At 51.6% G+C, this 25,118-nt stretch overlaps 1 protein-coding gene and 1 non-coding gene across 2 annotated transcripts; one reads left to right on the top strand and one right to left on the bottom strand.

The window, feature by feature from the left end:
* The first annotated feature begins 11,696 nt into the window (after nt 1–11,696).
* SMIM23 (small integral membrane protein 23) lies at nt 11,697–16,048 on the top strand. Its single transcript, XM_036313093.1, has 4 exons — nt 11,697–11,786; nt 15,277–15,328; nt 15,529–15,593; nt 15,836–16,048. The coding sequence occupies exons 1-4, from the start codon at nt 11,697–11,699 to the stop codon at nt 16,046–16,048; spliced, it is 420 nt and encodes a 139-aa protein (XP_036168986.1).
* An 8,680-nt stretch (nt 16,049–24,728) lies between these two features.
* Nucleotides 24,729–24,847, bottom strand: LOC118659476. Its single transcript, XR_004968589.1, has one exon. It is a non-coding gene; the product is annotated as a 5S ribosomal RNA (ribosomal RNA).
* Nucleotides 24,848–25,118: the final 271 nt, after the last annotated feature.

Below are 25,118 nucleotides of genomic sequence, written 5' to 3'. Positions count from 1 at the left end.
CTGTGAGGCCACAGGATTCCTCCCGGGACCTCATCTGGGGCCTTCAAAGAAGGTGGAGGCCCTGACCTGCTCTCATTCATCCGATCAATACACAATCACAGGACATGGGGCTGGCACAGAGCCTCAGACTGGAGGGATTCTAAAGATAGAGGGGGTTTCTCTCTCATCAGTGATGTTTCTATCTCTGTCTCCCTCTCCCTTCCTCTCTGAAATCAGTTTTAAAAAGGTAAAAAAAAAAAAGAAAGAAAGAAAGGGCCCGGCTGGTGTGTCTCAGTGGTTGAGCATCGACCTATGAACCAGGAGGTTACTGTTCAATTCCCAGTCAGGGCACATGCCCAAGTTGCAGGCTCGACCCCCAGTGTGGGAAGTACAGGAGGCAGCTGATCAATGATTCTCTTTCATCATTGATGTTTCTCTCCCTCTCCCTCTCCCTTCCTGTCTGAAATTGATTTTTTTAAAAGGTCAAAAAATAAATAAAGATAGAGGAGGCATTTCATCTACACTCGAGCTAGTGCCAGACAAGGCAGACAGGAAAGTACACAGGAAGTCTCTGCTAATAACCAAAGCGTTATTCAAAATCCACGCGGAGAGGGAGCCACACCGCGCCGCATGCCTGCGGGGCCAGCCAGGTGGCCTGACGGTGTCCCGCAGACGCAGGGGAGCCCGGCCCGTCCGGAGGCGGACACCAGCACCAGGCAAGTGTCCTCAGCAGGAACACGGGTCAGCGCGGCCCGATTTCTCATTCCTCTGCATGTGTATGTAGAGCCTCCTAATCTTTAAATATTGACCGTTTTAAAAAGTTTAAACATCCGTCTGCTGGCCACAAAGATCCCCATGGCTGGAGGGCTCCACCCAGGAGGGGGGCTCACCCCGCGCCTTGACTTGGGGGTAGAATTTAGATTTGCCTTTACCGGGGCGAATGCCTCTTAGGAGGTGGTGTGGCTCGGTGGTTATGGACTTGGTGTCTGATTCCTCACGTGCAAAATAAGAAAGGTGACATCTATTCAGAGAGTGGTAGTGAGGATGGAGGGAGGTCAAGTTCATTGGATTTGCACGATCAAGAGCCTGGTCTCATCAGCCTTTGCTATGGTCCCAGCCATCGTGGCTGTTGTAATTGCTGTTTTGACTGAGGGAAGAGACCAATGGCATCTACAGCTCTGCCGCCCTCCACCCCAACCTGTCCCAGCGGAGAGCCCACGCTTGCCCAGTCTTGACACAAGGGCCCTGAGACGTGGACGATAATATCCTTATCCCCATTTCATAGATGAGGAAACTGAGGCAGCACGGAGACGTGAAGAGCCCGTGCAGGGCTACACAGAGAGTCCGTGGAGAAGCGATGAAAACCCAAGTCTCCTGGCTCCACAGCTCTCCTCCCTTCCGCTCCACCCACACCCTCAGGGCCTGCTCCACAATGGCCCCGGGTGCCCCCGCGTGCACTGGACTCCACGCCCTGAAGCTTCCTGCGGATTCATCTCCCATGGGCCCATGACACACCACCCCGGCCCTGTCCCGCCCCACCGTCCACTTCCGTCAGAGGCGCCTTTGAACTGGGCTGCGAGGCTCATCCACAAAGCCCAGGAAGCGTCTTGGACCCAGAAAAGCATTTCATGGTTTTCCTTCTAAAAGCACAACCTGCCATGCGGCTATTGTGTCAGTGATCCCTCTAGTCCCAACTGCCAGAAGCCCAAACAGCTCACCACAGAGAGAAGCTGGCTGGCGGGCTGTGGGAGCCTCGTGTCAGGCCGTGTCTACACGCTCTCTCTGCTTTTATTGACTCGGTCTGGGGCTCCCAACCCACAGATCAGGGGCAGGTCTCCCACACGCAGACCCGGCCCTCCTCCGGAGACCCATGGGGAAGGGACACTGGGACATGGGGTTGGGGACCGAGGGCAGTTCCCATTGGAGCAGCACTCTGGGGCCACAGAGTCCCAGACACGGATGCTGCGTTCTCATCTCGGAGCCATTGCGACCTGAGGGGGAGCTCAGAGGGCAGGGTGCCAAGCCCAGCCGTGTCGCCGTGACAGACACCGAGCACCCCGTGTGCTGGGAAGTCCACGTAAGTATCGCCCCTTTCCAGCGTCTTCCCATCCCACCACCCCCCGCTACCCACCTCACTCAAGTTCAGGTTCAGTAGTGCCCCCTTGTCCACAGTTGCACTCTCTACAGTTTCAGTTAACCAGCAGTCAACCACGGTCTGCAATTATTAAGTGGAAAACTCCTGAAATGAACGATTCATGTTTTATTTTATTTTTATTATACATTCTTTTTTAAAATTCTTTGTTTAAAGTATTACATAAGTCTCCTTTTTTCCCCCATTGACCTCTCCCCAGCTGTTCCCACCCCCAGCACATGCCTTCATCCCCCTACTGTCTGTGTCCATTGGTTATACTCGTATGCATGCATACAAGTCCTTTGGCTGATCTCTAACCCCACCCCTCTTCCCTCTTAGGTTGGATGGTCTGTTTGATGCTTCTATGACTCTGGCTCTATTTCTGTTCCTCAGTTTATGTTGTTGATTATATTCCACAAATGAGTGAGATCATGTGATAATTATCTTTCTCTGACTGGCTTATTTCACTTAGCATAATGCTCTCCGGGTCCATCCATGCTGCTGCAAATGATAGAAGTTCCTTCTTTTTTACAGCAGTGTAGCATTCCATGTGTAGATGTACCAGTTTTTAATCCACTCAGCTGCTAATGGGCACTTAGGAAGTTTCCAGATCTTAACTATAGTTACAATTGTGCTATGAACATAGGGTGCATATATCCTTACTGATTGGTGTTTCTAGTTTCTTGGGATATATTCCTAGAAGTGGGATCACTGCGTCAAATGGGAGTTCCATGTTTAGTTTTTTGAGGAAACGCCATACTGTTCTCCACAGTGGCTGCACCAGTCTGCATTCCCACCAGCAGTGCACGGGGGTTCCTTTTTCTCCACATCCTCGCCAGCACCTGTCGTTTGTTGATTTGTTGATGATAGCCATTCTGACAGGTGTGAGATGGTATTTTATTGTCGTTTTGATTTGCATCTCTCGGATAACTAGTGACTTTGAGCGTGTTTTTATATGTCTCTTGGCCTTCTCTATGTCCAACAATTCACAAGTTTTAAGTTGCGTGCTATTCTGCGTAGCGTGATGAAGTCTCACGCCATCCGGCTCTGTCCCGCCCTGGGCGTGAGTCACCCCTCTGTCCAGTGTCTCCACATTGTTAGTCCCTTAGGTGCCTTCTCAGTGATCAGATCGGCTGTCACGGTATCGCAGGGATCACGACCCTTATTTTACTTAATAGTGACCCCAAAGCGCCAGAGTAGTGATGCTGGCAATCGGATATGCCAAAGAGAAGCCCGAGTACTTCCTTTAAGTGAGAAGGTGAGTATAGGAAGAAACACAGTATATCTAGGGTTTGGTTCTATCTGTGGTTTCAGACATCCACTGGGGGTCTTGGAATGTGTCCCCTGTGGAGAAGGGGAGGGGCAACTGTATACACAATCAGAGAGGAAAAGAACCATCCAGAACACACCAAACCATGCTGCCCTCGCACCCCTCCACCAGGGCTGAGCATTCCCTCCCCCCCTCAGGCCCAGCTGCTGCATGCCCCTCGTGGAGGGGTGTCGCCCCCCGAGGCAGCACTGCCGGTGAAAAGGACCCGTTAGTTGATTATGTGCCTGCAACCACTTCGAATCGACACCGGGTCCTTCCAGCGCCACGGGAAAAGGAGGCCGCTGGGCTCTTCAGGACGCCGTCCCTCCCACGTGACCACATCCGCTTCCGGCTGTCAGGCTTCTCTTTCAGACCCCACTCTTCACGTAACACAGCGAATGTTAAGATCCCAGGCCCTGGGGCAGACGGGCTTCATGCGTCACCAACTGTGTGCCCTCTGCCAGGTAGATGTCTGTGAGGGTCCGAGAGAATGCATGCGAGGCGCCTCGCTCAGTTCCACGCCTGGCGCTGACTGTGCAAAGAGGGAGCAATGGTTACCACCTCAGGCCCAGAGCTTACGTGGGTGACCTTCCTTTCCTTACACCAGCCCGGGGGCACGTGCTGTTCCTCCCACCGCCGGATGAGGGCACTGAGGCCTGGCAAGGTCGGATGTGCAGCCAGGTACCTGAAGGATGACCCTGAGATCTGCTCTCAGGGCTGCCTGCCTCTACAGCCCAGGACCCTACCCCCTAGCCCAAGGAAGTTCAAGTTAAACGCTAGTTAAAGAAAGCCCAGGTGAGTGTAGACAGCCCTGCGTGGTCAGCTGTTCCGTCCCCCTCTCCCTGTCCCTGCAGAAGCCCCTGCCGGCCAACAGCACGGCGTTCACGCAAGACCGCCAGGGACAGCGAGATCACAGACCCCACACAGGCACACGCAGACCCTCCCACAGCAGAGCACACGTCTCTCTGCCCTTCCGATCCCCAAGGCCCTCCCAGGGGCCCAGGGATGTCTCTCTGCCACCACTCAGCCCACCAGCAGGGCCCTTCTCGCTCTTTAGCAACCTATGGCTCCTGGAAGCAAGGGGCGGGCTGTCCCATCTCAGACTTCTTCTCCTGGGTCAGTGGTCGGCAAACTGCGGCTCACAAGCCACATGCGGCTCTTTGGCCCCTTGAGTGTGGCTCTTCCACAAAATACCACGTGCGGGCGCGCACGTACAGTGCGATTGAAACTTCGTGGCCCATGCGCAGAAGTCGGTATTTTGTGGAGGAGCCACACTCAAGGGGCCAAAGAGCCGCATGTGGCTCGCGAGCCACAGTTTGCAGACCAGGGTCCTGTGTGAATTTTCCACGAAGAGTCTTGGATTCGGGAGCAAGAGGCCTTAGGAATTCAACAACCCCACGGGGGCTTCTCTCTCACCCTCCAGCGCCAGGCCCGACTTCACACACAAGTAACCGAGGCGAGCGCGGCCCGCAGGTGGCGGCTGAAGTCATGTGCGGGACCAGGTGTCGGGGGCGTTCCCCTGTCGTTGATTCATTTGTCTGCAGACATTCTAGACTCCGCGTCTCCGAGACAGGCCATGACAGAGTGCATTACGAGGTGAGCCCGCCTCATTTTCCCCTCCAGCTTCCCCCCCCCCAACACTTTCTTTTTCCTTCTTGGCCTCAGGGCCCAGCGTATTCTGGACATATTTTTCATTTTTCCAAATATCAATTGCTCTTTTATTCCCTCTTCGAAGGAGTGAGTAATAAGAGTTGTGTCTGGTCCTGAAATTCCGACTGAAATAAATTAGCCCAATGACCAACAGGAGGTGCCTAGAACAATAACGGCGGAATACTTGGCGTCTTACAAAAGAGCGCTGGATGTCGGAGTACAGTAAGTCTAGAAGCACATTGCGAGCGGCGGTGCCAAGACGGGGATGCAATGAGCCATCCAGGCAGCAGAACGCCTCATAAATTAATCCCGTTTCTTTTTTTCCTTCTTGGTCCACCGTTCACAGTCCTCCTGGCCCTCTGGTTGAAGGGGCATGGAGGGAGGTGTTTTTGGTGTGGCTCTCACCCCCAGCGGCAGGCAGATGCCAAGGCTGTGTGTGCATGTCTACATTTGCCCCCTCACACGCCTGGCATCCCGGGGACCATTCGCTGCAGCCACGGGAGCAGGAGAGCACGCAGGCTTGGAGGCGGCAAGCTGCTAACCAATACTGAGCCCTTGCCAAGTGCCAGGCCCTGTGCTGAGCGGTGGGAGTGCCACAGAGGACCCCGGGGCAGCCGGCCCTGTCCTCATGGTGCTGAGAGCTCAGACATGTCCCAGGCCATCTAAGCTGGGTCTCCACCTCTGGGGGCAGCAAGCAGTGGTGTGATCCGCAAACCAAATCCCTCTTTGCCTGGAAGGAATCACTCGTTATGTGGGTGTCAGGGGGCCGGGGAGGGGGGAGCGTGGGGGGGTGGCGGCACAGCCCTGCCTCTCACAGCAGAAGCTGGAGCCCTGATGCGCAGCCGCACCTCCTGGCAGCCAGGGGCAGGCCTGTGACAAAGCCCAGCCGAGCAGCTGCTCCTGCCTGGAGCTTTGAATCTTCAGGGATTGCCCAAAGGCACTGTGGTAGGCTGCGGAGTCCCCCAACCATATCCACGTCCTAATCCCTGGAGCCTGGGAATGTTACTTTATTTTTCAAAAAAGGACTTTGCAGATGTCACCAGATTCAGAATTTTGAGGTGAGGCTATCATCCTGGATTATCTGGGGGGACCCCAATGCATCTTTATTAAGAGGGAGAGTTCACGCACACAGAGAGCAAGGCGACCACGGAGGCAGCAACCAGAGGGATGCGGCCCCAAGCCAAGGAGAGCTGGTACGGACACGGAATGGGCTCTCCCCTCCGCCTCCGGAGGGCGTGCAGCTGGACTGGTGCCTGATTTCCGCCCAGCGACCCTGACTTTGGACTTCTGGCCTCCAGAACGGTGAGAAAATTCATTTCTGTTGTTTTAAGCCACCCCGTGACAATCTGTGACAGAAGCTCTAGGTAACAGCGGCAGACACCCAGAGAATTTAGAATTCCTTCGTGGCACTGGAGCCCAGCCACCCAGAGCTCACAGTCCGGGGCTCAGACCGCTCCTGCGATGCACCCTGATGTGCAGGTCCAGTGGCTACTTCTCTCCCTGGACCTTCAGCCTCTCCGTCAGTTCCAGGCACTCCCGTGGGGCATCCCTCTAAGCGTGCCTCTCCTGACCTCAGTTGGCCATGGATGCTTCTGTGGCTGGGCATCATACGTCAGAAGCCCCACGTGGCGGAACTGCTACGAAGGTTAGGAACAAGCCATATTTGGGCCCAATGGACGCACAATAAATCAGAGTTCACAGACCAATGGCCTGCATTTTGCCCACACGGTGCATTTTTTTTTCTAAACTTGAATTTGTTGCCAACATTTAAAGGTCAGGAGAGTGCACATAAAAGACTGCATTCCTGGCCTTTCTTTTAAAAAGTCAGAAGATTTCACAACACTGGACCGCACGGTTTCACGGCGACAATTGGCTGCCCTGTAGAGCTACGTGGCATACTTTGCCACAGTCCCCACCAGGCCTTCCTGTGGCACACCCAGCCCACTCCTCTCATTCTGTTAATTGCTCAGTACCGCTATGTATTTGGGTTTGCAATCCTTGTCACAAATACAAGTCTTTCTTCCATCAGATTAGAGGCAGGGCGCTGGTGGGGAGTTGCGGAGGGGGGGCAACCAGCCCATTGCAGACCCTCCCCCAGCCCGCTGCCCACACAGGCTTCTGGGCAGGCATTGTGAGGGCCAGGCAGGGCTGTCCCTCCTTCTCCTCCCTCCCTTCCCTGTCCTGAGACTGAATTCCCAGAAAACGGCCCTCAGAGCTCATCGCAGAAACTCCCCTACTCGTCACCACTCATCGCTGCTCTGCAGAGCAGTTTCCTGGAAGAATCCATCGGGTTTCCCCGAAAATGTTTCTGGTCATCTTCTCAGTCCGTGACTGCAATTCATTACTCTCCATGCCCATCATTAGTTTAATGGGCAGTCCTTGCGTGTCTATCTACAGCTGACATTTGAGACGTTTTGCCATGTGAAGCCCGAGAGGCCAGTAGCATAGGCAAGGCCATGGGGATGAGGCAGGTGGCCGTCCGAAGAGCCCCCAGGTGGAAGCAAGAGATGAGCCCTGGTCCTTTTTCTCCAACTGACTGGGCTGGTCCATTTCTTTCTTTAAATGTGTTTTTATTGATGAGAGAGAGAAACAATGAGAGAAACATGAATTGGCTGCCTCCTGCATGTCCCCTACGGGGGATCAAGCCTGTAACCCAAGCATGTACCCTGACCAGGAATCCAACCAGCTACCTCTTAGTGCAGCGGTTCTCAACCTGTGGGTCGTGACCCCTTTGGGGGTTGAATGACCCTTTCACAGGGGTCGCCTAAGACCATTGGAAAACACATATATAATTACATACTGTTTTGTGATTAAAATCACTATGCTTTAATTATGTTCAATTTGTAACAATGAAGTTGGGGGTCACCACAACATGAGGAACCGTATTAAAGGGTCATGGCATTAGGAAGGTTGAGAACCACTGAATTAGTGCATGGGACGATGCTCAACCATGGAGCCAGGGCTGGTTCCCTTCTTTTTCTAGCCTTGACTTTTCCACGGAAAGGGCGAGTATCTCATGGCAAACAAGGGCCTGGGTGCTGGGATCAGACCCGTAGAGTTCAGAGCTCAGCCCTGCCTCTCACTAGCTGCATGACTTTGGGGAAGTGACTTAGCCTCTGCGAATGAGCTTCAGTCTCCTCATCTGTGAAATGGGATCATAATATTATTTACCACCTAGAACTGTAATAACACAATGAGCCAATATATCCAAAGCACTTCGCATCGTGCTGGGTACTCAGTCATTTCTTGAAACATTAGCTGGCGATGATGATAATATTAAGGATATGGAGGGGAAGGCGGGGAGAGAAGAAATGGAGGTTGTATGAAATCCCTGGGTGCCAAACTGTGGGAGTCATGCAGTTGGAGGGGGAGGAGGGGATACAGCTACTTTTGATATTTCTAAAAGCTTAATGGGGCTCTCACATCTACTTACCCAGGATAAAGCCACACAAGATACCAGGAATGGCAACTTCCTTTGCTTTTGGCTGAAATGACATCCTAGTATACTCCTGGGGGTAAGCTAAGAGACTCTGGAGCTAAATGAACCTGCACTCAGATCCCCGGGAGGGTGTCTGACCCTGAGTAAAGAGAGTAAGGTCCAGACAGAGAGACGGACAGCACCGACTTGAAGGGCAGTGCTGAGGGTTAAATGAGATGCTGCATGGAGAGCATTCAGCCTGGCTCTGGCTCAGTACCTGACAGCCACCATGACCAACAGCCTTCTTCCGCCTGCCTGGGCCTCAGCTTCTGCCCCGGTAACATTAAAATCATACACCTGCTTTACTCCTTCGACGAACAGCCACTGAGCCAAGGACTGTGAATGCAAAAGAGGAACCACAGTTTGCTGCTGCTTACTATCCATCCCTTCAGCAAATATTGTTACTGAACACCGAGTATGTAACAGGCTGCCCAATGGGCATCAGAGATACCATGGATAGTAAAGCAAATTCAGTTCCCAACTGCCTGCAGACTCATAGCCTAGAGCAGTGGTCGGCAAACTGCGACTCGGCAAACCGTGGCTCACAAGCCACATGCGGCTCTTTAGCCCCTTCAGTGTGGCTCTTCCACAAAATACTGGCTCTTCCACAAAATACCGACTTCTGCACATGGGCCACGAAATTTCAATCGCACTGTACGTGCGCACCTGCACGTGGTATTTTGTGGAAGAGCCACACTGAAGGGGCCAAAGAGCCGCATGTGGCTCGCGAGCCGCGGTTTGCCGACCACGGGTCTAGAGAAGGTGTGGTACATAAACTAGTGAGATGCCTAGCCTGGTAGATGCTCAATAAATACAAATAATCAGAGACTGTGATGCGTAACTTTGAGATCGTTAACTCATAAAAAGTATTGATTTCTTAACCCATGAAAATTGTTGGTTAGACGGGGACTTTGAAACTATGAGGGAAGTCCAAAGGCAATCAAATACCCATTATACACTTTACCAAAACAAGTAGGAGCTGTATTGCTGAAAATTACAACAAGCTGATTTAAAAAACAAAGAGGAACTAAACCATTGCAAAGGCATAGTGTGTCCACAGAATGGAAGACACACATAGTACAGATGTCAAATTTCCCCAAAGTGACCTGTAGGTTTAATGCAACTCCTATCGAAATCCCAGGCGGCAAGGTTTCCTGCAGGCACAGGCACCTTAGTCTGAAGTTTGGAAAGGAATGGGCCCGAGAAGTTCTAAAACCATCTTGGGAGAAATCGCTCTACTCAATATCAAGATCACGCGTTACTATTGGTGCAGGGATCAATACACAGATCAATGAACAGCGTCGAGTACCCATTCACTAAACACACACAGATATGCTCGATTTGACATGGGTGTGAGAGCAATTCAAAAGAGGAAGGACAGGGTTTTCCACAAAAGGTGCTGGAGCAACTAGACATCGCTCAGCAAAAACAAAAAACCACACACATAAAAATACCCTTTGATCCAAACCTCACACCTTCTACAAAAATTAACTCCTAATAGATCATGGACTGGACTGTCAAGTGTAAAGCAAAAAACTCTCTTTTTTAAGATAGGAGGAAAATCTTCTGTTTCTAGGGCGAGGCACCAAGTTCTTAGACTTCAAACACACACACACACCCCACATAAAAGAAAAAATGGATAAGCTGGACCTCCTCAAAATGAAAACTTTTCTTTGCAAAAGTCCACATGAAGAGGATGAGGAGACAAGCTACAGGCAGAGAGGAAATATTTACAAAGCACAGGTCCTCAAAAGGATAGACAAAGGACTCACAAAACTCTGTCCTAAAAAAAAACAAAACTAATCCAATTAGAAAATGGGCAGGAGACATAAACAGACTTGGCACAGAAGAGGAGCTGCAGGTGGTGACGAAGCACATGAAAAGATGGTCAACATCCTTAGCTCTCGGGGAGATGCCAACTAAAACCACAAGGAGATGCCACCATTCACCTGTCAAAACGCCTAAAATAAAAAACCAACGAGAACACCAAGTGCGATTGAGGATGAGAAGAAACCAGATCACGCATGTGCCGCTGAGGGGCATGTACAACGGTAGAGCCGTTCTGGAAAACTGACAGTTTCTTACCAAACTCCCAGGCAGTTACCTGGGAGGAACAACCCAGCAACCGCCCTCTTAGGCATTCCAGAGAAACGGAAGCTTTGGTTCACACAAAGTCCTGTACAAGTCTGTCCCTCTCAGCTTTACCCATAAGAGCCCCAACCTGGAAGCAGCCGGGTGTCCATCAGAGAGCGAAGAGCTAAAGTTAACTGCGGTCCCCGCGCGCCATGGAGTGCCACGCGGCAACGAGGAGGAGCAGATGCCCGATGCCCGGATCCCCAGGGAATCCTAACTACAAAAAGCCACCCTCCAAAGCTCACGTGCTATTTGATTCCCCTGATGTGACATTTTTGAAAAGGTAACATTTCAGAAATGGAGGACAGATCAGTGGTTGCCAGGAGTGAGGCACCGTGGGGGAGGGCGCCGGAGGGAGGGGGCCGGTATGACAGGCAACACGGGGACCTCTGGTTTTGGAACTCTGGATCTTGGCTGTAGTGGTTGGTGAATACACAGACCTGCCCATGTGACAGCATTATTTGGAATTAAAGGCGCACACACCCGCATGAGGACCAGTACAACAGATCTGAGCCAGGTGGCTAGGTTATGTCGGCGGCAACATCCTGGCTGTGACCCCGTACGCGGCGATGCTGCCCTTGGAGGGACGTGAGTGAAGGGCACACGGGATCTCCTCTATTTTTTCTCTCTGCTGACGTGAATCTAAAATTATATCCATAAAAATTTCAGTTTAAAAAAGCTTTTTATTGTTTTGTATTTAATAACGCGTATTTTATTAAAAGCTTGCAAGTATAGAGGGGAAAGATCAGAAAAATCATCACCCTGAAATATAATCTTCTGATGTATTTCTTCCTGGCGTTTTTGTTTGTTGTTTTTTGCATTTATATGAAGAAAAAGTGAGGGACAGGGCTGAACATCAGGATGGTGACAAGGGGGGGGCCTCGCTGCCCCCCCTTCTGTGACATCAGACCTCATGGCTTGAGGGACGGGTGCCTGGTGAGCAGAGCACACTGGGGGTGCCTGTCTGCTGTCAGGTGCGGGGACCTTGCTCCACCCAGGCAGCCTGAGCGGAGGCCATGGTGGCCCAACAGGTGGATAGCGGAGGGCGAGCGGCAGCCGAGCTGCTCAACCACAGAAGGGGCAGTCGCTGTGAGGACAAGAAGCAGGTGAGGCCAGGCCGGTGCACCTGCTCTCCCCCATCTGGGCTCAGACACACTGTCAGGCCCATGGCGTCAGGCGCAGGCTGTCAGCTCCACTCTGCCTGGAGCCTGAGCCGGTGGAACACAGCACGGGGGCTCAGGCGCTCCTTCCAGAAGCGTTACCAGCTCTTGCCTAATCCCAGCGCTGCCGGCAGGGGGTATGCTCGGGGAGGGCTGGGGTCTTTGTTGTGGCTGCTGCTGTTAATCCTCAACTGAGGATATTTTTTCAGTTTAAAATTGACTTTTAGAGAGAGCGGAAGGGAGGGAGAGAGACATAGAGAAACATCGATGAGAGAGACACATCAATTGGTTGCCTCCAACTAAGGTACGTGCCCTTGACCAGAACTGAACCCAAGACCCTTCAGTCCATGGGCCGACACTCTATCCACTGAGCCAAACTGTCTGGGCAAGGGGGTTTTGTTTAGTGTCCTGCTATATCCCTAGTGCCTAGAATGGGGTTTGGTGCTGAATGAATGAATGAATGAATGAACGAACGAACTGAAATAAATAGGATAATATACCTGAATTCGAGAGCTCTAGGAGCATTAGTTCTTAGGATTGAAATTCAAGCCTCACCTGGGATTTTTGTCAAAATAGAAACACTGTCCACAGCCTGGTGCTTCCACCTCCTCTCTCTTTCGTGGCATTTTACAACATTCCTGAGAGGTCGCTGCTGTGGATCTCACTCACAGATGGGTAAACTGAGGCTCAGAAAGGCAAAAAGGCCATACAGCCAGGATACGCTGGGGTTTGAAGCCAAGTCTATGTGACTCCGGACCCTTAGCAAGGGCCACACTGCACTCCACGGCCTCCCAGGTGGAGAGGTGAGGAGGGCTGGGGAGGGCGGCTGGGCCTCCCCCACCATGGGGGGGTGGGATTCTATTCTGAGATCAATAAGAAACCACTGAGAGGTTTTAAACAGCGCGATGGGTGACCGATCTATACATGTCTTCAAAAGATCTGCGCTCCGGTACCTCCTGAATGCGGGGCCTCGTGGCAAGATGGGACTTGAGGGGTCCCTCACACTGCGGCTCCTCCTAAGAAGCGTCCCACGGATACCAAAGCCTGGAATGCTCCTTGTAGGAGAATCACTAGAAGAGTCCTGTGGTTAGGGATTTACGCGGCTCATTCACATAACGGAGGCTCTGAGAAGTCCCGCAGCAAGGCAACTCACTTACTTCTGTTTACTGTGGCCTTTCCCACATCAGAGTCCCACCCCTCCTTTTTGAAAGAGGTACATTTCAAACCCATTCTGCAGATAAAGAAACTGAGGCTCAGAGAGAAGAAACGAGTTGGCTCTGGCCCAGGACATCACAAAGAGAGAGACTAAAATGTACTTCTAGGCCCAGCCCACCTCACCTCCTCACCTCTGCGTCCACGGGACATAAAATAAAAACTGAGCAGCGAGAATGCGGATGGGAAACAGCCAGCCTGTAAGGTCGGAGGTTGAAGAGATGGAAGAGCATTCAGACCGCTCACCAGACAGTTTAAAGAATGAGGTGGTTCTAAGTGTTTTACATTAAAAGATTCGCAGGGCATCCCATTTGACCCAGTGATCCCACTTCTAGGTATATCCCAAGAAACTAGAAACACCAATCAGAAAGGCTATATGCACCCCTATGTTCATAGCAGCACAGTTTACAATAGCTAAGATTTGGAAACAGCCTAAGTGCCCATCAGCAGATGAGTGGATTAGAAAACTGTGGTACATCTACACAATGGAATACTATGCTGCAGTAAAAAAGGAGTTCTTACAATTTGCAGCAGCATGGATGGAACTGGAGAGCATTATGCTAAGTGAAATAAGCCAGTCAGAGAAAGATAAATACCACATGATCTCACTCATTTGTGGAATATAATGAACAACATAAACTGATAAAAAAAAAAAACAGATCCAGAGACAGAGAAGCATCGATCAGACTGTCAAACCTCAGAGGGAAGGTAGGGGAGGGTGGGGGTAAGGGGGAGAGATCAACCAAAGGACTTATATGCAAGCATATAGGCCTAACCAATGGACACAGACAACAGGGGGGTGAGGGCATGAGTGGGGGAGGATGGGGGGTAATGTGGGGATAAGGACACATATGTAATAACTTAACCAATTAAAAAATTTTAAGAAAAAGAAAAAAGATTCCCAGGGGATACTGTGGAGAAGAGAAAAAGCACCTCATCGAAGTGTACAGAGCAATGACTCTCACACTGGGTGTACCCACGTGGGCAGCCACCACCCAGATCAAGCTACAGAACATTCTGGTACCCGGATGGCTCCTTAGGCCTCCACGTAGCCAGAGCCCCACCCACAGCGGGGTTCTGATGTCTTTCATCGCCGATGAGTTGTGCGTATGCGAGGATTTCATGGGGATGAAATCAGTGCGCACCTTTGTGTCTGGCTCCTGTCACTCATCGGTGGGTCTGCGGGCTCAGCCCGTTGTGATTTATTGTTCGTTTTGAAGTTAATAACAAGAACATAGCTGCTGGTCTATCCAAAGAAAACTACCCAGGGGAGAGCCAACTTAGGCCAGTCTTTTGTCTTCTTTGTTGTGGTAGCGGGGCGAAGTCTTGCCTCACGAACTCGAGAACGTAAGAAACATACTGGTACGGTTTCAAGTCGGATCAAATCTGGCTCCGTCCACATCTGGTGAGTTTGAGGAAGATTCGATGTCAGCCCACACTGTCCGCCTCAATCCCCCGTCCATGTCTGCTTGCCCCTGACACCGTCAGTCTCACTGCCGGTGAAAGCAGGTGTGTCTGAATCCCTGTGCCAGGGGGAAGGAGGGAGCTGACTGCAAAAAGGCATAAAGGAACGTTCTAGAACGATGGAAATGCTCTTTATCTTGATTGGGGTGGGAGTCCACAGGTATAGACGTTTGTCAAAACTGTAGATTTAAAAGGTGTGCATTTTAGCCTGGCCAGTGTGGCTCAGTGGCTGGGCATCAGCTCATGAACTGGAGGTCACGGTTCAATTTCTGGTCAGGGCACATGCCCAGGTTGCGGGCTCCGTCCCCAGAGTGGGGCGTGAAGAAGGCAGCCCATCAATGATTCTCTCATCATGGATGTTTCTCTCTCTCTCTCCCTCTCCCTTCCTCTCTGAAATGGATAAATATATATATTAAAATGTATGCATTGTATTGCACGTAAACTACGCCACGATAAAGTGGATTTCGTTTAAAGATCCTTTCAAACAAAAGGTGTAAAAGTGAGGCGAGGAATGAGACAGAAGCGGGCCTTCACTCTCAGCAGCGAGGAGAGCGGGAAAGCAGCAGTGAAGTGCCGGTTAGCTGCCACGCTGTGTCTGCAATGCGTGGGGGTTCTGCAGTGAGCATGTGACTTAGGTAACTGGGGAAACGTTAAGCTCGAAAGACAATCTTATCGCTGCCCCATGCCCAGTTCTCCGAGAGAAGCAGGTGCCCATCTGCCCCCCAGCAATTTACCTGCCCCCTCCTCCTCTTGCCCGCAGACGCTGTTGGCGCTGCTGGTCTTGGTGCTGTACGTGAGCTCGGGGATATCAGGTGAGCCTTCTGCAGTCTGAGAAAGGAGAAGCCAAGGCCACACAGAGTCGTGAGGGGTGTTCTGGAGCTGGCCGCATGCCAAGGCGGTCTCGGCGCTTGCCTTCTCCCACCGCCCTTCATCCCACTGGGGGGACCAACCACGTTTATGTCGACTGCCATTCGTTGGCCCTTGTGAAGAGGTGTGTCTGTGCCCGTTTCAGGAAGAAGTTGGGAGATGTCAGAAAGGATCAGAGAATGTAACTACCAGAATCCTGTGGCTTCCCAGGTAACATACTCAGGAAGGTCCTGAAGGGAGGACAAGCCTGGCTGAGGAAATCTGGGAAGGCTTCCTGGAGGTGGCATTAGTGAGCTGGGTCTTGAAGGATAAGTAGGAGCTGGAGACCATGGGGAAGGGTATTCCAAGCAGAAGGAGTAGCACCTGCAAAGGCTCAGGGGACTTTTTGAAACCAGTGGCAAAGGAGTCTACGTGGAAAAGCTCCAGATGTAACTTTGGTGTCTGCCTTTCAGGGGTTTGAACACCAGACCAAGGATCCCTCGAAAGAGCCGTTAAAGGTCGTCAGGACTTGGTTGAAGGAGAACTTGCAAGTTTTCCTGGAAAAGCTGGAGAAAGAGGTGCGAGAGCTGGAGCAGCTGGTGCGGGACCTGGAAGAGTGGCTGGATGTCCTTCTGGGCGAGGGGCGCCCCGAGGAATCCTGCTCCTCCTTCAGAAACCGTTTGTGAGGGGCCAGGGCTGGGACCCGGCGGGAGGCCAAGGAGGCAGGGGAAAGGCTTGCCAGGGGCTCCCCTGAGTAGGGCTAAGCTGTGATCCCTGAAGTTCAAGGCGGGCAAAAAAAAAATAGAATAGTTGGGACTCTAAGATGCTGTTGGTGCTGCTGCTTCCTGACCGCTAACACCACCAGGAGGACCCAGGGCTCTGCTGAGCTGTCCTCCCTCCTACAGGACTCTGGCCCTGGGAGATCAGCGCGGCTTCAGAGCCAGCCCCGGGCCAGGAGCCGTCTCTCCCACTTACCTGGGACTTTGTGCCAAATTCCTTAACACCTCAGACAAATTGCCTCATTAGTGAGAGCCAGGGAAACAAGCTGCCTCACAGGGTAACAGTGGGGATCAAACATGTATAGATATAGTGCGTCTGGCACAGTGTAGGTCCCCAGTAGTATACATGTGTGCATATTATATTTAGATATTACATTACATATGTGTATATATTTTATATTACATATAAAATACAGCTATAGATTTCTTTTAAATGGTTTTTCAACTAATTAGAGAGAGGAAGAGCAAGGGAGAGAGAGGGAGGGAAACATAGATATAAGAGGGGAACATCGATGGGCCGCCCCCTGCATGCCCCTACTGGGGATCTAGCCCACAACCTGGGCATGTGCCCTGATCAGGAATTGCTCCAGCAACCTTTCAGTGCAAGGGACAATGCCCAACCAACTGAGCCACCCCAGCCAGGGTATATAGATGTTTTTATAAAATGTATATAAAAACCAGGGGCCACAACTGTCAAATCTCAGATGGAAGGCAGGGGTAGGGGGTGGAGGGGTGGGAGGTAAGAGATCAACAAAAAACTTGCAGGCATATATACATGACCCATGGACACAGACAATAGGGTGGTGGAGGCCTGGGAATGGGGGAGGGGGAGGGCGGGTTATAGAGGCTCAATGGGAGAAAAAAGGGGACATATGTAATACCTTCAACAATAAAGATTTTTATTTTTTATTTTTTTTTAATATATTTCTTTGTTGATTTCAGAGAAGAAGGGAAAAGGAGAGAGATAGAAACATCAATGATGAGAGAGAATCATTGATTGGCTGCCTCCTGCACGTCCCCCACTGGGGATCAAGCCCACAACCCAGGCATGTGCCCTTGGCCGGAATTGAACCTGGGACCCTTCAATCCGCAGGCCGATGCTCTATCCACTGAGCCAAGCCGGTCCGGGCAACAATAAAGATTTTTAATAAAATAACCAATAAACTAGGGGCTACATTAAAAAAGAAGCTAACGCCTGGGTCCTTGAGGAGGGCAACGGCTCCAGTGGGTAGGAGCAGAGCCTTGAGCCCGGGAGGAAATGCCCCGAGGGCTGTCGGCCACCAGCCGCGGCCCCCACACAGGGACAGCCCATGCTGGTGTGGCCCCGACCCCGGACGCCAGTTACTCTTGTTTCACTGCTCTGTGAGCCCATCAGCACAGCCAGCCACTCCGGGTGGCTCAGGCCGTGAGGGTCATAGTGGCCTAACAAGGGAGCCACCATCTCATGGAAATCAGAGCGTCCCATGGCCTGGGATGATGGAGGCGGGAACAGGAGAGTCCCAGGCACCCACGAGGGGCTCCAGGTGCCCTCGCAGCACGAAGCCGGCAGCTGCCCCCTGCGTCCCGCCTTCTCCTGGACTGGCCGCTGCTCCCCTTTGTGTGTCTGCCCATCTCCTCCTGCTTCCGGGACACAGAATTGTGTGAGATACACATTCAAAGGCTGAACACAACTGCTGGACCACTGGAGTCCCCACAGGGGCGCAGTCAGCCCAGCAGGCTGGGTGTGAAAGACACAACGCCACACGTAAGAGGAGGAGGACGACCTTTCATAACTGTGAGGCCTGTTGTCGCTTGAGTGACGTTAGCAAAATGTCGCCCAGGGGGACCCCCTTTCGTATCCACAGAGTGGATTTCTTTCTAGAGAGGAACGACTTCTCCTCGAGAAGGCAACGCCGGCTCCCTCCTGTCCAGCAAGAGATACTGATGGGCAGCAGACGAGTGGATAAAAAAGCCGTGACACATTCACACCGTGGAATACTTTGCAGCAGGAAAAGAGAAGGATCTCTCACCTTTTGAGCCCGCATGGAGGGACCTGGAGAGGATTATGCTAAGTGACATAAGCCAGTCAGAGAAAGACAAGTATCACATGACCTCACTCATATGTGGAATCTAATGAACAAAATAAACAGATAAACAAAATAGATCCAGAGACATAGTTGCATAGAACAGACTGCAGAGCCTCACAGGGAAGGCAGGGGAGGGTGGGTGGGTGGGCAGAGATCAACCCAAAGACTTATATGCACATATGCACGGCCCACGGGCACAGACAGTAGGATGGTGAAGGCCTGGGGCAGGGGGCGGGGGCGGGGCGGGCTGGAAGGGGCCAATGGGGAAAGAAAGGGGACATATGTTATACTTTTTTTACTTTAAATTTTTAAAACAATAAAGATTTAAAAATTTAAACTAAAAAAAAGAGAGATACTGATGGGGCCATGCATGCGCAGCCACTGGTGAACAAGAAGTTTACAGGCTGATGGGAAAACAAAAAACAAGTGGAAAAGTCAGGACAAGGCCATTTCGGAGAAGGACACGTGCAAGAGGGAACCGAGGCGGCCACGTGCCCAGCCGCTGCAGCCTTCGGGGCACATGGAGGGCGGAGCAGGGCCGAGCGGGAGAATCAGGACGCCGTCTGGTCTGACAGCGCGGTGAGCGGGTGCTGATGGGTGGGGCTGAAGAGAAGGGTCCCCAGAGCTGCTCCCCAGGCCTCAGGACTTCCCCTCCTTTCAGAGGAGAGGAACCTGAGCCATGATTCCGGTCCCGACCCAAGCAACCCAGGACCCAGGAGGGCCAGATGGAGGAGACAGGCCTGGTCTTGTCGAGGGGCGAGGGGCCAGCTGGAGAAATGTCACGCCTACTCATTATCTAATGTTTCAGGCACCTGGAGCATGAGGTCAGCATCGCAAACAATAACTTTTCATTAATTTTAATTGATGGTTTTCTCTCCCTTTTAATTAATAGATCTATTTGGCAGCCTTGCGAATGCTCCCGCAGGCTCCTTGGTGAACACTGATGCACTCTGCATTTTATTTTGTTGTATTGCTTGGGGTCAGCTTCCTTTCTGTTCCTTCAACTTATAGAATGCGGGGGGGGGGGGGGGCGGGGGGTAGGGAAGGGGACACAGTCGTTCAGATAACCCATGAGCTAAAGATGAGAATGTGATCATCTAGACAAAAACTGGATTCAGGAAAGACCGCCTGTGTATTCGCCATGTGCACTTCTTAAGAATATAAGGACTAGTGGGAAGAAATCCTGAAAGTGTGGCCACGGAAACAGCTGCATTGTTTAAAGAAAGCTCCCCGTGTTCCTGTTTCCAGGGCTTGGCCAAGTGTTATTGTCGTTTCCAGTTTACGGAGGGGGAACTGAGGCTTGGAGGGATTTGCATCAGTGTTAAGCTCATCTATACTAATAAAAGGGTAATATGCTAATTAGACCGGGTCGACCAGACATCTTCCGGATGTCCGACTTCCTTCCAGACAAATCCGAGGGAGCAGGGGCTGAGGCAGAAGTGTTTAGGGGCGATCAGGCCTTCAGGGGAGAGCAGCTAGGGGTTGGCCAGGCCAGCAGTTGAGCAGTTAGGGGGCAGCCAGGCTGGCAGGGGGGCAGTTAGGGGGCAACCAGGCCAGCAGGGGAGCAGTTAGGGGTGATCAGGCCGGCAAGCAAAGGCAGTTAGGGGCGATCAGGCAGGCAGATAGAGTGCTTAGGGGTGATCAGGCAGGCAGGTAGAGTGCTTAGGGGTGATCAGGCAGGCAGGCAGGCGAGCAGTTAGGAGCCAGTGGTCCTGGATTACAAGTCGGACATCCCCCAAGGGGTCCCAGATTGGAGAGGGTACAGGCCAGGCTGAGGGACCCCCACCCCTGCACAAATTTCGTGCACCAGGCCTCTAGTATACTCAGTAAGTGAAGAGCCAGGATGCAAACCCAGGCTGTCTGGCGTCAATGACCAGCGGTCTTTACAGCCTCGCCTCCACGAAGCCCAGCCAATTTCTCTCTCTCTCAAGAAATTCTCATTGTATTTATTGTTAAGTAATCACATTCCAATTAAGTTTGTAAGACAGTAAATATCCATTGCATGCAACTACGTGTCGGTACAGATGGAGAGAGCAGTAGAAGCTCCCTGTCCACATAGAGCCTGTCTTTCTACCGGGAAGCCCAGAAACGAGGACGGGAAAATGAAATGTCCGCATTGTTCTACGAGCCATTGGGCCAAGTGCCAGAGGCACCTCACTAATTGCCAAGCGAGCTGTAGATTGACTGGCCGACCTAAGAGTGCAGAGAAGTGATAGGGTGCTTAAGTTGGCACTAACATGGAAAGCTGCTAGTTCAGTTATAGAAAAAGGCTGGAGCTTAAACTAAGCTATGGCCAGGGGAAACCGTGGGGAGAATTGAAGAGGGATGAATGGTGGGTGGGTGGGTGGGTGGGTGGGTGGGTGCAGAGAGGGGCCTTCCCGCTAGACTCGCATCTCAGTTATGGGTGCTGTGGCCCAGCCTAAACACAGGTCCCAGGTGAGAGGGAGCAGGCTTCCTTCCCAAAGGCCTTTGGTTGAATCTGATTTTTAAAAATACCCTTGAGACCTCGCCGGTTTGGCTCAGTGGATAGAGCATCAGCCTGTGGACTGATTCCAGTCAAGGGCACATGCCCCAGTTGCAGGCATGCAGGAGGGGGGCATGCAGGAGGCAGCTGATCAATGATTCTCTCTCATTATTGATGTCTCTATCTCTCCCCCTCCCTCCCTCCTTCTCTGAAATCAATAAAAATATATTTAAAAAATACCCTTGAGAAGCAGAGATTCGGGCTCCAGTGAAATGATTCCAAGACCAGGAAGGAAGGTCCATTTCCAGTCTGTATGTCACATGTTTGATGGTGTCAAATAAAAATGTGGATTTAATTTGTTCCCTTAATCCACAAATTTGTTCAACAAAAATTATGAAATGTCCCACATCCAATTTGGTTCAGACTGGCTGTCAGGAGGATAATCGAGGGGGGTGAGGGCTGGAGCCCAGGAGCCGCCACTCTGGGAAGCCACCCCCTTCCCAGGCGCCATGCCCGCGAGGCCACGAACACGTCCCTGTCTGAGGGCAGGGAGCGAGGAGACCAGAGCTTTACGCAGACACCGTGCAGCCTTCTCAGCAGAGGGGCTGGGCCCTCAGCAGAAAGGACTGGGGTCACCTGTGTGCTTTGGCCAAATCACATCCTCCCTAGAGCCTCAGTTTCCCCCTAGAGCCTCGGTCCCCCCGACCTCCCATCATATGGACTGTACCCCCTCCTGTGAGCAGCAGCTGGGATATTAGGAGGGATACTAATGGTGGTAAGCAGGTGCTTAGAACACTAGTGGTCGCCCACAAAAGGGAGGAAACAGGAAAGTCCGGGCAGACCCAGACCGACTCAGGCCCAGGTACTAGTACATCCAGGGCCGCTGGGCCTGGGCTCCCGCCTCCCTCTCTCAGCTCTGCCGGCCCCGGGGCTGCCCCCCTCAGGCAGGCTGTCCCCACTGAGGTGCCAGGCGGCTGCGGGAGCTCCATACGAGGTCCTCTCCTCTCAGCTCCCAGAGGAAGCCCACGGGTCCTCCCGCCCCACATCCCGCCGTGGAGCTGGTGGCTCTCAGGTTAGACCCCACGTCCACTTCTGAGCTCGTCCTCGCAGCTGAGGGGACACCGCTCAAGGGGGATGCTCACACCCCAACCCTCTCGCCAGGGAGAACCCCAAGCACGCACTGAGGAGGGAGGGGTGGTTCCCGGGGAAGTCGGGGTGCTGTTTCCAGAACAGGGGAAACAGGGGCTAGGAATACAGGTACTTTGCTAAAGTATCAATAGTAACAATCCACAGATTAAAAATGGAACCGCCGTTTCACCCAGCGACCCCACCTCTGAGAATATATCCTAAGAGACCAGAAACACCAATCAGAAGGAAGGTGTGCACCCTCTGTGCATAGCAGCACTATTGACAATAGCTGAGATCTGGACACAGCCCAGGTGCCCTTCAGTAGACGAGTGGATTAAAAAGCTGTGGTACGTTTACACAATGGAATACCATGCAGCTGTAAAAAAGAAGGATCTCTTACCCTCTGAGAGAGTGTGGAGGGACCTGGAGGCTATTGTTCTAAGCAAAATAAGCCAGTGAGAGAAAGACAAATATCATATGATCTCACTCATACGTGGAATCTAAAGAACAAAATAAACTGATGGACAAAACAGGTCCAGAGGTGTGAATGCGTGGAGCAGACTGACAGATCTCATAGGGGAGAGGAGGGAATGGCACGAGAAGAAATTAACCGAAGAACATATATGCATAACTCATGGGCACAGACAACAGCGCGGGGAAGGCCTGGGGTGGGGCGGGGTTGGGTGGAGGGGGGCAAAAAGGGAGGAAATGGGAGACATGACATCTGCCATACTGTCAACAAGAACATAAAATAATAATATTAATAATAATAATAATAATAATAATAATAGCAATCCCCTCGAATGCCCTCCTCCTCCGGCGGGCACGAAGCGCCTTCTCCGCTATCCCATCTCATCTGGCTCTTAACTCATCCAGAGGAGAAAAGCGATCCTTTGAACACCCGGGAGATGGCCAGCTACAGCAGAGTTCACTTCCCCGCCTGTGAGTCCAGGCAAAGTGCACGTCCGTGGACGTGGCGTGAAGGGGAACTACAAGGACAGGCCTGGTCCCGCCCTGCCTCCCCACCCCCACGCCCCCACTGTGGCCTCAAACAGGTCCCTCCATGCTCCTGAACCCCCGTCTGCAGCTCGTAAAATGGGGTACGCCTACATGTCTCCAGGGCCCAGTGAGAGGATTAAGTAATAACAACCAACTTTTATTTAGTGTTTACTATGCTCCAGGCGCGATTCTGAGTGTTTTACGGGCATCACCTCCCTTACTGGACCATCACAACAGATCTCTGCGTCGGTGCTATCGGCGCCTTCACTGCACACGCACGGACACTGGGACGCGGGGCATCAGTGTTCCGGGTCACAGAGTGGAGTGGTGGGGCCAGGACACCTCAGGCCGGCAGAGTCGGGGGCCACGTGCTGAAACCCCACCCCGGGCTCCTTCCGGATCAAGTGAGGTAATGCCCACGCGAGAGCTGTGTAAACTGTACCACGTTGTATAAATGTCACCCGCCGTTCCTTCTCTCCTCCCGCCCTGGCCATGAAAACCACGGGGGCCTGGGGACTGGACCATTCAGAGAGTGTTCCTGCAGCGCGGGACTCGGGCCTGGGCTGCACTCCCCAGCCTGCCTCTGACTGCAGGCTGCACCCAGACACCCAACCCACCTGTCCACTCGCGTCCAGCAGAGAGGGGTCTCCCACACACGCCTTCACTCACTGCACAGCCCTCCTGACCGCGCGGGGAGCTGGGGCCACGCCGGACGGTGGAAACATTTTGGAGATTGGAGCCAACACGGTCACTGCCCACGTGGGCTCCCAGGGTGGGGGGAGTCAGAGAAATGGGGCGCGGGAGAGTCTCAGCGCCGGTAACATACAGCAGCAGGGTACCTCGGGCATGAGAGGAGAACCGGCCGCCGGGCGCTGTGAGGGACACGGAGACGCCCCCTGCAGGCGGGGCACCTGGCGCAGTCGGGGCTGGGCACTGACGATTGTCACAAAAGGGCTTCTGCTGCCTCACGCACAGTTGTTGAAATTCATCCGACTGTACACTTCCAACCTATTTTTTATTGTATGTATAGTATACTTCAATAACATTAATTAAAAACAATAAAATTATTCACCAGCTGTATGACCCAACAATTTCACTCCCAGATGTTTACTTAAGACAAAAGCATATGCCCATAAAAAGTCTTATGTAGAAATATTTATTGCAACTCATAGCATAAGAGCCCAGAACTGGAAGTGGACTAAATATTCCAATTAAAACACACGATTCATTTGGATTTTTTAAAATGCATGTTGCTTACAAGAGACATAATAAAAGAACCTAGAAAGTTTAAAAGAAAGGGGATGGGAAACCATATCCATAAAAACACTAAAAAAGAAACAGATTATTGTTAAAAGCAGGCATAGGCCTACTAACAGATCAAACTGACAGTAAGACCAGAAGATTGAACATAAAGAATAACATTCCATAATTATAGAGAGGTCAATTCAACAGGAATATATAACAACCCTACATTCAAATGAGCTTAATGGGAAGTCTCGAACACTGTGAGAACTGAAAAAGAGAAATAACCAATACCATAATCATAACGGAATGTCTCTAACCGACAATACCAACAGATACAAAAATTAGTAAGTATATACAAAGATTTAAATGACATGAATAACAAACTTCATCACACCACCCACCCAAACGCATATAGACACCTGATTTATGGCAAAGGTACCATAACAGTGTAACGAGGAAAGAACCGTCTTGTCCATAAATGGTGTGAAATCAATTGCCCGACCTTATGGAAAATATGGATGCTGACTCTTGCCTCGGATACCGTACTCAAAATTCTGTTTCAGGTGAATCACAGCCCTAAGTGTGGGAAGTACAACAACAAAGCTTCTAGAAAAAAAACGCAGGAGCATACATTTATGGCCACAGATAGGCAAAGACTTCTTTTTTTTTTTTTTTTTTTTTTTTAAGCCTACAGCACCGGGTATTCCCAGGCGATCTCCCATCCAAGTGCTAACCAGGCCCAACCCTGCTTACCTTCCGAGATCAGACAAGATCGGGTGCGTTCAGGGTGGTATGGCCGTAGACGGCAAAGACTTCTTAAACAAAGCACAAAGAACACTAACCATAAAGGAAAAGATCCTCAGATTAGATCATTTTAAAATCAAGAATTGCTTTATCAAAAGACACCATTAGGAGAGTAAAACGGTAAACAGAACGGGGTAAGATGTTTTCAATATATGTCTCTGACAAAGAATCTGTACACTGAGTATAAAGAGAACGCCTACAAATCAATAAGAAAAATAAAATGGGCAAAATCTTGAACTGGCTCTTCACGAAAGGGCATAGTCAACAGACA

The sequence above is a fragment of the Myotis myotis genome, unplaced genomic scaffold (assembly GCF_014108235.1).
Source record: "Myotis myotis isolate mMyoMyo1 unplaced genomic scaffold, mMyoMyo1.p scaffold_m19_p_6, whole genome shotgun sequence".
In the NCBI taxonomy this organism is placed as follows: Eukaryota; Metazoa; Chordata; class Mammalia; order Chiroptera; family Vespertilionidae; genus Myotis; species Myotis myotis.
This window is presented reverse-complemented; position numbering and strand designations above follow the sequence as displayed.